Genomic DNA, 12,500 nt, shown 5'->3' on the forward strand with positions numbered 1-12,500 from the left:
AACAGATTGACCACAAGCTCAAAACAAATAACATTTGAAAAATGGCTCATTGTCAAAAGGTACCATCCGAATAGATTGACCACAAGCCCAAAACAAATAACATTTGGAAAATGACTCATTGTCGAAAGGTACCATCCGAATAGATTGACCACAAGCTTAAAACAAATAACATTTGGAAAATGGCTCATTGTCGAAAGGTACGTTCAGAACAGCTTGGCCATAAGCCCCGAACGGATAACATTTGGGAAAAGGCTTACTATTCAACGGTACCTGCTGAATAGATTGGCCAAAAGCCCAAGCAGAAAACATTTGGAAAATGGCTCACTATTCAAAGGTACCTCCAGAACAGATTGACCTCAATTCCCAACAAGATAACATTTGAAAATGGCTCATTATTCAAAGGTACCTTCAAAATAGATTGACCACAAGCTGAAAACAAAAAACAAAAATGGCTCACTATTCGAAAGTACCTTCAGAATATATTGACCACTACCCCAAAACAGATAACATTTGAAAAATGGCTCCCTTTTTTAAAGTCCCTTTAGAATCGATTTCCAATGTCCCTTCACTTGAACACAACCCAAAGATCAACAACCCGACTGATCGCTGAGGTGAGTCGGAATTTTTTGATGAATCAATTTCTAAACAAAGCCACCAGTGGCTTTTTCGAAATTAATTCACAGAACACAAATCCCACTGTGCACAGAGCTAATTCATTAAAAAAAAGTGCATACAGAGCACCCAGGCTGTTAATTTGTTTGTATGGCTAGTAACTTTCTTGAGATTTGGTCATCCCTGATAGACCTCACAACTGACACAAGTTACAAACAGACGGGACGTACATCAGTCTGTGGCACCGTTGTATTTGTCGCCAGTTTAGGTTCGAATTCCAGGTTCGGCGAGGGATTCATTTCCCAGGGTCAACTTTGTGTAGACTCTCTTCGGTGTCTGAACACCCCCTTGTGCACGCATATCAAGCTCACAACGTAAGCCTCAGGGCTTGGAAAATACAAGCACACGCAATCATCATCTCGCGCCACTCATCCCCATGATCGCATCTCGATGCTTAGAACGAGGCAAGCCTAATGCCGGCGTGTCGAAGAAGATAACCGCACTGGGCTTGTTCGAGTCAAAACAGCACGTATCCTTTTCTCATTGCCTCTTCTTCTTCTTCTTCTGCGTTCGTGGGCTGAAACTCCCACGTACACTACGTGTTTTTTGCACGAGTGGAATTTTACGTGTATGACCGTTTTTACCCCGCCATTTAGGCAGCCATACGCCGCTTTCGGGGAACGCATGCTGGGTATTTTTGTGTTTCTATAACCCACCGAACTCTGACATGGATTACAGGATCTTTTTCGTGCGCACTTGGTCTTGTGCTTGCGTGTACACACGGGGGTGTTCGGACACCGAGGAGAGTCTGCACACAAAGTTGACTCTGAGAAAATAAATCTCTCGCCGAACGTGGGGACGAACTCACGCTGACAGCGGCCAACTGGATACAAATCCAGCGCGCTACCGACTGAGCTACATCCCCGCCCTGACTGAGCTACATCCCCGCCCTGACTGAGCTACATCCCCACCCATCTCATTACCAATGTGGCTATAGATAGGTCAATAGGTCTAAGAAGACATTAAACTTTAACAGTCAGAATACACAGAACACACCTTGCATACATCGGAATCTTGGGTGGTTGTTCATAATTTCACACTTCGTCATGCCTCATGCTTGTAAAGGATTGCAAGGCAGTGCGGCCTTCGTAAACACATCCAGGGAATAGACAATAAGGGAGGAGTCAAACCGACGAGATGAACCCCCAGAAAGAGGACTCATCCTGACGCCTTCAACAAGAATAATGGTAAAGCTAGAACACTTTACACCTAGAGTTTGCAAAAAGCTGACGAAGTGTTGTCACAAAACCGTCCAATCGTAGCCAGGAAATCGTCATCATGCCTCTCCTGAGCGACAAGAACATCTTGAACAAAATGTACACGAAAATGTCAACACCATGACCTGAAGTCTACGTTGAATGCTGACCACTTTTTGCTATACAGTTCTACAGTACCTGAGTATTAATCCTATTGTCCGTACTAGTCTTCTCCTGAAAGACAATGCTGACACAACACTATGAAATGAAGGATGCGTAGATAGCTAAAACGCTTTCATGTATCCTTCACTTGTATTCTTCACTGTTCCGTTCACTGTACCGTCCAATGCAACCTGAGCAATCCTGATCATGTTTCTGTTGAAACACAATGATGATACCTTCAACAGAAATAGTGTACAAGAAAATAGCAACATTATAAAGTGAAGGCTTTGCGTTGATAGCTGGCAATGTTTTCCTGTACTGCACTCCACCGTTCACTGTACAGCTCACGTTGCCGTTCACTGTACCGTTCACTTTGCCGTTCACTGTACCGTTCACTTTGCCGTTCACTGTACCGTTCACTTTTCCGTTCACTGTACCGTTCACTCTGCAGTTCATTGTACCGTTTACTTTGCCGTTCACTGTACCGTTCACTCTGCAGTTCATTGTACCGTTCACTTTGCCGTTCACTGTACAGTTCCCTTCACAGTTCCCTTCATCGTTCACTGTACCGTTCACTCCATCGTTCACTTTGCCGTTCACTGTACCGTTAACTTCATAGTTTTCGTTACCGTTCACTGTACCGTTCACTCCATCGTTCACAGTACAGTTCCCTGCACCATTCACTTTGTCGTTCTCTGTACCGTTCACTGTACCGGCGTTCACTCCAACGTTCACTGTACCGTTCACTAAACCGTTCAGTCCATCGTTCAGAGTACAGTTCCCTCCACCGTCCACTTTGCCGTTCTCTTTACCTTTCACTATACAGTTCAACGCTACCTGAGCAATCCTGATCATGCTTCTCCAGAAGGACAATGCTGACCCCTTGAACAGAACTTGGGAGAAAATGTCAACGCTGTGAAGTAAAGGCTATGTAGACTTTTGACGACGTGTTCCAATACCGTCCACTTTCACCACTTTTCGTTTTGTTTCGCTGCTTTGTGGCGTCCGCACTTTGACATGTTTGCGCTGTGGAGGCGCTGATCCTAGGCCTATAGGAGGGAGGAGGGAAGGGTTCCCCAACGGTGATTTTTTAATCAACGGCTTCTGCTGCTCCATCCAATATCTGTAACATAAAAACAACAATAAATAAACTAATCTGCTTAATAGAATAATATCTACAATACTCGAACCACACAGTGCGATACGGAAACCATAACCCATCTTATTTGGTATCGAATCAGGTCAGTATGGAATGCGCTGACTTATACTTGATGAGTGTATCTTTTTTAGCTGTAGATCTTGGGTATAACTGTATGTTTTCTTTAAAATAAAATATAATTATTTCGGTGACACGGAAACGAGTCATCGATGTGCACAAATACAATTCTATAAAATACCACCGACAGACTTTTACAGACCGCAAGTCGCTTCTGTGGCCAATAATTTTTATGTTACTCCTTTATGTTACTCCTTTATGTTACTCCTTTATGTTTTTCCTTTTGTTTTTCTTTGTTTTTCCAACATGTTTACAATAAGTATGTTTGACCTATAATGGACATACGATTTTCAATGTACAACACTTCTTTCAAATAAGTATGTTTGACCTATAATGGACATACGATTTTCAATGTACAACACTTCTTTCAAATAAGTTTTAAATATTTATATGTATGTATTTATTTATTTTACTCCTGAAAATATCTGTGGAGTATGTACAAAATGGTTCCTTCTGAAAACATGCAATGAAAGTTTTCACAAAGATTCTCATTTTCTTTGTTTCTCTTCTTTCTTTATAGTCCTCAAAATTATAGCCGCGTTTGTGCCAAGTGGGATGAACATGTTTAGTAGTCCCTTATAACACATAGTCTTAGTTTCTTTGGTACAATATCTTTTGTTTTCTGGTAAAGTATCTGAGCTTGATTTGTCTGGAACGCGATCTTAGATTTGTCTGGTTCAATATATATCTATGGGGGTTTTTTTTCTCGTAAATAATTTACTTTTATCTGGTGTATGATCTTTCTGGTCCAGTGAAATATCTAAGTTTTGCATGGAGTTATATTTATTTTTACGCCCAGCACATTATCTTAGGTTTGTTTTGCACAGTACCTAGGTTTTGTCTGGAACCGTGTTGTTGTAATCTTTTTAACCTGGTACAGTACCTTAGTGTGTCTATGGGGGGATACTTATTTTTGTGTCCAGCACATTATCTTAGGTTTGTCAGTACATTACCTTAGTTTTGTCTAGAACCGTATCTTACTTTTACCTGGTACGGTATCCTAGTTTGTATATGGTGCGGTATCTTATTGTTTTGTCCGGTACATTATCTTAAGTTTGCCTTATACAGTGTCTTAACTCTTGACAGGTACAGTATCAGTTTCCTCAGATGCAGTTCCTTTCTCTTCTTCTTTCTTTTCTTTCTTTTCTTTACCCTGAAGTAGTACACCACTCAGCAGATACAGACCTGCACATTCGTACAACATAAGTGGCACTGAGGAAGCCACATCAAGAACACGTGTGTATGCAGTACAGGACTATACTTAGCTTCCCCTGCCACTATCCCCCTTCTTCGTGATTCAGAGTGTGTCTCGGCACCGTTAATTACTGGAGAAAGGCGAAGGCAACAGTGCTGACCGAAAAGCGATGCGATGGTAAACAATCCCAACAGCTCAGGTACAGCGGTAAGTAATCGAGTGCTTGCACGTACAGCATGTCTGTCGCCTTACTTTGTATGGCGGCGTACTAGCACCAAAAACTTACATTTTTACAATTTGCACTGATCGTATTTTAAAGGACACTTGTGACTGAATTATCCACAAGATCATTACAGTTAGTACTTTGGGCAGTAGCGTACCGCGCACAAACCTCGGTACACTTTTTGTAGGGATACACCACAAGGAGAGTGATAGGCAAAAGTGATCATTAAAATGATCAAGCAAGATCATTTCGGTTAATGCTTTGGGCAGTAGTGTAGCAAGCACAAAATAAGTCAAAAGTGTAGACAACTCAGTACACTGATACATCACCAGAGGAGTGATCACAGAAGTTTTAATTGTAATGATCAAAGTGGCCTGCGTGATACAAAGGACACAGTTATAATTTTAAACAATTAAAATTAAGATTTTTTAACGCCAATATGCCTCCTGAAAGCTTTCGGACCAAACACATGCAGAAGACACAAGAGTGGTTTGTGTAGAATATCAGTGATAATTTCGAATATATAGTGGGTTTTTGTTTTTGTTGTTTTTGTATGTCAATCTCATTGGCAGTATGCTAGTCGAAAAAGCTTCAGTTCCAAACGAAGTTGAAGTTATATTGGTATACAGCAATGACCTTTGTCATTTTCAAGTCAGTTCATTTTGCAAAAGATTGCCGTGTTATATTCTTCGGTCTCATCTCACATTCCAGCCAAAAAGTTTTAATTGGCATTATCTGGGTGTGATTATAGTAATTTAACAAAAGGCATTCGTGATAATAAGCAAGGATCACACTGATATTTGTCATTCTCACTTTTGGCGCAAGTATGTCGCCATAACTTTCTTCTGCATCAGGTAAGATCTCTTCGCCCTCCTCAAGGTAAAGCGAAATCGGTTACGATGGCCCTGAGGGATGAGAGTCTAGTCTGCAAAAATGATAACGATAAAATCGTGAGCCATAAGTGAAATTAACTTGAATCCCACACCACCAAGCTGCAGTCTGTTATAGATAAGGAGATATGTGTGACAGCACGATGCATACAAACAAGGTCGTTTGGTAATGTTGAACTTTAGTGTTGTAAGTTTATAGGTCCAGTGGTAATATTGACTTTTTGTGTATACAAGTCGTTTTAATGAAACCAAAAAATGTCTCGTGAAATTAATTGACGGATTGAGCTCCAAAATGAATCATAATACATTAATTTGGTCATTTGATCGACGAAAATGACAAGAAAATGCATACGTAATATCGACAGAGTTGTCTCCCATCCTTAGACAACATGACTGTGTCGATGTTTTCCTTCTCAAAGTCATGTAAATGAAAGGCATCTGTACTGTTCATTCCGTAACTTCAAAGGTATCTAAAAATGACTTGTTATGCTTACAACACCAGGCTTTGCAAAATTCGAGGCTTAAATTCCAGTGGATTCTGAGCTATGAATTCACAACGCTGAAGTTTAACATTGCCGGTCATTTAGCTACACTTCATTCTTTCTACTGTGATTAATTTTCCGATAAAACATGAAGAAATATTTTAAGAGCACCGAGAAAATTTTGGGGACACTGAGAATAGTGTATAATTTTTAGTGTAGTATAATTTAATAAATTAAGTTTGAGACAGACTCTAACGCTTGAACACTGGCAACTGAGGGGGATAGTGGCAGGGGGAGCTAAATATAGACCGATACTGCATACACACGTGTGTGTGTGTGTGTGTGTGTGTGTGTGTGTGTGTGTGTGTGTGTGTGTGTCCCACGGTTTGTGGGTGTGTGTGTGTGTTAGTCTGTTTGTGTGTGTGTGTGTGTGTGTGTGTGTGTGTCTGTCTGTCTGTGTGTCTGTCTGTCTGTCCGTACGTGCTTGTCAGTGTAAGTAAGACGTGCACGCTTGTGTAGACACACACGCATTGAACACATACCAGCAAAACTTTTCAGTCACGCAACTCATCAACGCGAATGGCATCTTTGTCACGGAATCACTACGTTACGCAATAGAATGAGACAACTTAGTGGCACAGAGACAGTATCATCCAAGAACAGCTTCCTATCACACCTGTAGGCTATCAGCGACGAGCACGAGCTACCCGGCCTGGCCAAAAAAAAATAATGTGTTTCCCCTTTCCGCGGCTTTGTTAGCCGGTTGCATCAACACAGGGGGGTATAAACAGCAACGCATTGACAGAGACTGGGTCGGGGCCAGAAGCAAGCCATGCGTAACCCCTCTTTGGCATCGATAAAAGAACGGCAGTCGCGTTAACGGAAGCAGCGCCATTTTTATGACGTTCGACACAAACCGCATTTTCTTTCCTGTTTGGCGTGCTTCCTATTTATCTCCCTTGGACAGAAACCTAAAAACCTGGAATGAGAAAAACATGCCCTGATTTTTTTTTTCTATCTTGGCGTGATATGACGGTTTTGGCTACACGATTTACAAACTCATACGGGACCTCTCGTGTGTCTGGTTTATTTCAGACGAGCAAAACAGATAACATTGGAAGGATCCTTAGCAACTGGCGGTGTGAAATCAGCCTATAAACTGTGATTCGGAAAATCTTGACGCACTGTTTTCAAAAAAATCCTATCTCTGGATTTTGTTAAAGCAGTTATCGTCACTTGAAAAAAACACCCGTCACTCGACTAGAAATTTCCCTTGTCTGGTTAGTAAAGCGTTCATTTTAAAAGACTTTTCTTTTTATGTATGTATGTATGTATGTATGTATGTATGTATGTATGTATGTATGTATGTATGTATGTATGTATGTATGTATGTATGTATGTATGTATGTATGTATGTATGTATGTATGTATGTGTGTAAGTATGTATGTATGTATGTACGTACGTCTGTCTGTCTGTCTGTCTGTCTGTCTGTCTGTCTGTCTGACTGTCTATCTGTATGTATGTATGTCCGCCCGTCCGTCCGTCTGTCCTCCCGCCTGCCTGCCTGCCTGCCTGCCTGCCTGCCTTACTACCTACCTTAATACCTGCCTGCCTTACTACCTACCTTAATACCTGCCTGCCTTACTACCTACCTTAATACCTGCCTGCCTTACTACCTACCTTAATACCTGCCTGCCTGTCTGTCTGCAATTTGACTGCACGTCTTTTCTACAGAGGCTATAGTCTTTGTCAGAAAGTAAACCTACTTGTCCGTCTTGCCTCAATCTGCAGATTAGGTACGGAAAACATGTCATCAGTCGGACACACTAATAATAAGATACCCGCCATCAGTCGCTCAAGTCCTGCTCAGGCTATTTTCTGTAGAGTCTGCAGATAATTCGGCCCATGTTTTCACAGGGTTGTTATACCCTAGCTGGTCGATCATTAGCTGAAACCTTCGCTTTATGAGTTCTTTAATCTGCTGTCGGCACATGGGTATTTCCCGTAGTCCTGTTTGTTTGTACGATTAGTTGTTGCTTGCTCGTTCGATTCTGCGACTACTGGTCACATAGTGAGGAGAGACTATTGCCATGGTTGTTGCTTGCTCGTTCGATTTGACACGCAGCTCCAGAACAGCGCCAAGCCGGAGGACGTTGACCATCTCCTGGGATCCATCTCCAGTTGTTTCACTGACATCAAGAACTGGATGACTGAGAACAAGTTGAAGCTGAACAGTGAGAAGACGGAGGCCCTTCTCGTTGGAACACGACAGAAGATTGCTTCCCTCACTGTGACCGACCTCCAGCTGGATGACGCGACTGTTCCATTCTCCCCTGCTGTCAAGAGCCTTGGCGTCTTTCTCGACTCCACTCTCTCCATGCAGACACACATCTCCTTCATCATCAAGACCTGCTTTTTCCACCTACGACGCATCGCCTCCATCCGTCGCTACCTCACCCACGACGCCTGTGTCAAGCTGGTTGTCTCCCTCATCTTCAGTTGTCTGGACTACTGCAACTCCCTTCTGGCTGGCCTCCCCGCCTCATCCATTCATGGCCTACAACGAGTCCAGAACGCTGCTGCCAGGCTGACGTTGAGGAAGACGAAGCGAGACCACATCACCCCCCTACTTCGCTCCTTGCACTGGCTCCCTGTCAACACCCGAATCTCCTACAAACTGTCCACTCTGGTCTACAAGTGTCTCAACGACTCTGCTCCCGAGTACCTTCAATCCTCCCTGGACCTGTACACCCAGCCCTCCGACCGTCCCCTTCGTTCTGCTGCTGGCCCACTCCGCCTTCACATCCCTCGCTCGAAACTCGCATCTGCTGGTCAGCGTGCATTTCCCTCCGCGGGCCCCTCCGTCTGGAACTCCCTGCCGCTTGAGCTTCGCCAGAGCCCCTCTCTTGACGCGTTCAAGAGTAGGTTGAAGACTCAGTTCTTCCCGTAGCTGGCTGCGACTTTCATGTTCGACGTGATGTGTTGTGCCCCAAAAGACATTCTTGTGCTGTGCTCTGTGAGAGGTGTTTTCTTTGTGCTTAATATTATTTTGTTTGGACCTAGCTATTGACGTGTACATTGTTGTTAAACAGTTGTTTGTTGTATGTTTATCATGTATGGTTTGCTAGTGTGTGATAGGGTTCGTGTCCGTCTGTAGATGTTAGTTTCTTTGTTAGTCCTGTGTTGACAACTCATCGACAAGCGCTTAGAACTGTACCCACGAAATACGTGCTATATAAGCTTCCTATTAATTGATTTATTGACTACTGGTCACAGTTTTGGGAGAAATTATTGCCATTGTTGTTGCTTGCGCGTTCGATTCGGCAACGACTGGTCACAGTTTTGGGAGAGAGTATTGCCATGGTTGTTGCTTGCTCGTTCAATTCGGCGACTACTGGTCACAGTTTGGGGAGAGACTATTGCCATGGTTGTTGCTTGCGCGTTCGATTCGGCGACTACTGGTCACAATTTGGGGAGAGACTATTGCCAGGGTTGATGCTTGCTCGTTCAATTCAGTGACTAGGCCAACTAGCCACAATTTGGGGAGAGACTATTGCCATGGTTGTTGCTTGCTCGTTCGATTCGGCGACTACTGGTCACAGTTTTGGGAGAGAATATTGCCATGGTTGTTGCTTGTTCGTTCGATTCAGCGACTACTGGTCACAGTTTGGGGAGAGACTATTGCCATGGTTGTTGCTTACTCGTTCGGTTCGGCGACTACTGGTCACAGTTTGGGGTAAGAGACTATTGCCACGGTTGTTGCTTGCTCGATCGATTCCGCGACTACTGGTCACAGTTTGGGGAGAGCCTATTGCCATGGTTGATGCTTGCTCGTTCGATTCAGCGACTACTGGCCACAGTTTGGGGAGAGCCTATTGCCATGGTTGATGCTTGAGCGTTCGATTCGGCGACTACTGGTCACAGTTTTGGGAGAGAGTATTGCCATGGTTGTTGCTTGCTCGTTCGATTCAGCGACTACTGGCCACAGTTTGGGGAGAGCCTATTGCCATGGTTGATGCTTGAGCGTTCGATTCGGCGACTACTGGTCACAGTTTTGGGAGAGAGTATTGCCATGGTTGTTGCTTGCTCGTTCGATTCAGCGAGTACAAGCCACAGTTTGGGGAGAGCCTATTGCCATGGTTGTTGCTTGTTCGTTCGATTCAGCGACTACTGGCCACAATTTGGGGAGAGACTATTGCCACGGTTGTTGCTTGCGCGTTCGATTCTGCGACTACTGGTCACAGTTTTGGGAGAGACTGTTGCCTTAGTTGTCGTTGGCTTGGTTCCTGCATGACGCACTGAAGAGTTGGTGGATTTTAAGAAATTAAGTCCTCAACAAAAATCCCATTCTTCTCAGAAAATAGGCACGTGGGCATTTTGATAGTTATCCAAGCGGAGAGATAGTCTTATCCCATGGAACATGGAACAGTCTGGGCAGGTCTGATGTAGTGAGCAGGACTGCTCTACGGGGAAAGCCAGTGCCGTCAGCTGGTGAGAGGAACAAGATTGGGATGGCATGGGTTTGCACATGTATGTTTCCTTCTTGCTTGCTTGCTTGCTTACTTGTTTGATTTATTGATTCAACGCATTATTTTGTCACAGTCTTATTCATTGTTTTGCAATTTTAGTGATGTTGATGATATTGATGTTTGAGAGCCCTTTTTCCACGACTGTGGGTAGCAAATACAAAGATGACAAAGGTTTTTGTTTTAATACTGTACATGTACATGGCATAATATTATGTTGAAAGCATCATTTCAAGGAGTAGTTGCTTCCTACTGAGTAATTCTTTATTTGAACACTTTACCATCTAAAGCAATCTACCAGCAGCATGGACGTTTTTAAACGTGACAAAGGAACGATGCAAGTGAAATCAATAATGAAGCATAATTATACTCATCTTTCTTTCTCTATTTGGTGTTTAACGTCGTTTTCAACCGTTCAAGGTTATATCGCGACGGAATTATACTCAGCCTACCGAAGATTTGAGAAATGTTCAAAAACACTAGTAGCAAACTTCACATTAACCTCGCTGTCCTCATCTGAGACATGCTTACAAGCTAAGGAACAAGCATAGACACAAACAGGTGAACAAGAACAAACAACAAGTCGCGTAAGGCGAAAATACAACATTTAGTCAAGTAGCTGTCAAACTCACAGAATGAAACTGAACGCAATGCAACGTAGCATCGTCAGTCCACCACTCATGGCAAAGGCAGTGAAATTGACAAGAAGAGCGGGGTAGTAGTTGCGCTGAGAAGGATAGCACGCTTTTCTGTACCTCTCTTCGTTTTAACTTTCTGAGCGTGTTTTTAATCCAAACATATCATATCTATATGTTTTTGGAATCAGGAACCGACAAGGAATAAGATGAAAGTGTTTTTAAATTGATTTCAAAAATTTAATTTTGATAATAATTTTTATATTTTTAATTTTCAGAGCTTGTTTTTAATCCAAATATAACATATTTATATGTTTTTAGAATCAGAAAATGATGGAGAATAAGATGAACGTAAATTTGGATCGTTTTATAAAAAAAATATTTTTTTTACAATTTTTAGATTTTTAATGACCAAAGTCATTAATTAATTTTTAAGCCACCAAGCTGAAATGCAATACCGAAGTCCGGGCTTCGTCGGAGATTACTTGACCAAAATTTCAACCAATTTGGTTGAAAAATGAGAGCGTGACAGTGCCGCCTCAACTTTCACGAAAAGCCGGATATGACGTCATCAAAGACATTTATCAAAAAAATGAAAAAAAACGTCTGAGGATATCATACTTAGGAACTCTCATGTCAAATTTCATAAAGATCGGTCCAGTAGTTTAGTCTGAATCGCTCTACACACACACACAGACAGACAGACAGACAGACACACACACACACACATACACCACGACCCTCGTCTCGATTCCCCCCTCTATGTTAAAACATTTAGTCAAAACTTGACTAAATGTAAAAACCAACATAAAACGTAAAGCATAATACTTCAATACTTACTTGTGCGCAAAGCTGATAGAAATCTGCGTGGGATCGTACGTCCTGAAAAGGTGATAGCGCTTGCTGTCGTAGCGGCGATCACGTGCAGAAAACTCTGCGTACTTTGCAAACTCCGGGGTCAGGAATCCTGCCAGGCTGTGACCCCGAGGACGAGTCTTCTCCCTTGGAGGCTCAGGAATTTCAGACTCAGGGGGATCATCTGCGTCACTAAAGCAGCTAAACTTCTTCCGCTTCCGCTGAAAACGATAGCACATCCAGGAGAGGAAGAGGCTAACTAATCCCATCCAAGTGAAGAATACCCCGCAGAAGGTCATGACGCCTCGCTGAACGAACATGCCCTTGAGGGCGTACACGCACACCAGCACGCCAAAGTAGATGCAGAAGACCCCTAAGAGACCAACG

The 12,500-nt window shown here is 42.9% G+C and overlaps 1 protein-coding gene across 1 annotated transcript in view; it reads right to left on the reverse strand.

The window, feature by feature from the left end:
* The window catches only part of LOC138960494 (uncharacterized), a 13,019-nt gene that overhangs the window by 268 nt on the left and 251 nt on the right, over nt 1-12,500 (reverse strand). The window contains exons 1-2 of the mRNA XM_070332398.1: nt 12,099-12,500; nt 1-3,153 (exon numbers count right to left, since the gene is read on the reverse strand). The exon at nt 1-3,153 is cut by the window's left edge and continues 268 nt beyond it; the exon at nt 12,099-12,500 is cut by the window's right edge and continues 251 nt beyond it. Of these exons, the coding sequence (XP_070188499.1) occupies nt 2,958-3,153; nt 12,099-12,500 (598 nt within the window). The 3' untranslated portion in view covers nt 1-2,957. The remainder of the gene's footprint in view (nt 3,154-12,098) is intronic.

The sequence above is a fragment of the Littorina saxatilis genome, linkage group LG2 (assembly GCF_037325665.1).
Source record: "Littorina saxatilis isolate snail1 linkage group LG2, US_GU_Lsax_2.0, whole genome shotgun sequence".
NCBI lineage: Eukaryota > Metazoa > Mollusca > Gastropoda > Littorinimorpha > Littorinidae > Littorina > Littorina saxatilis.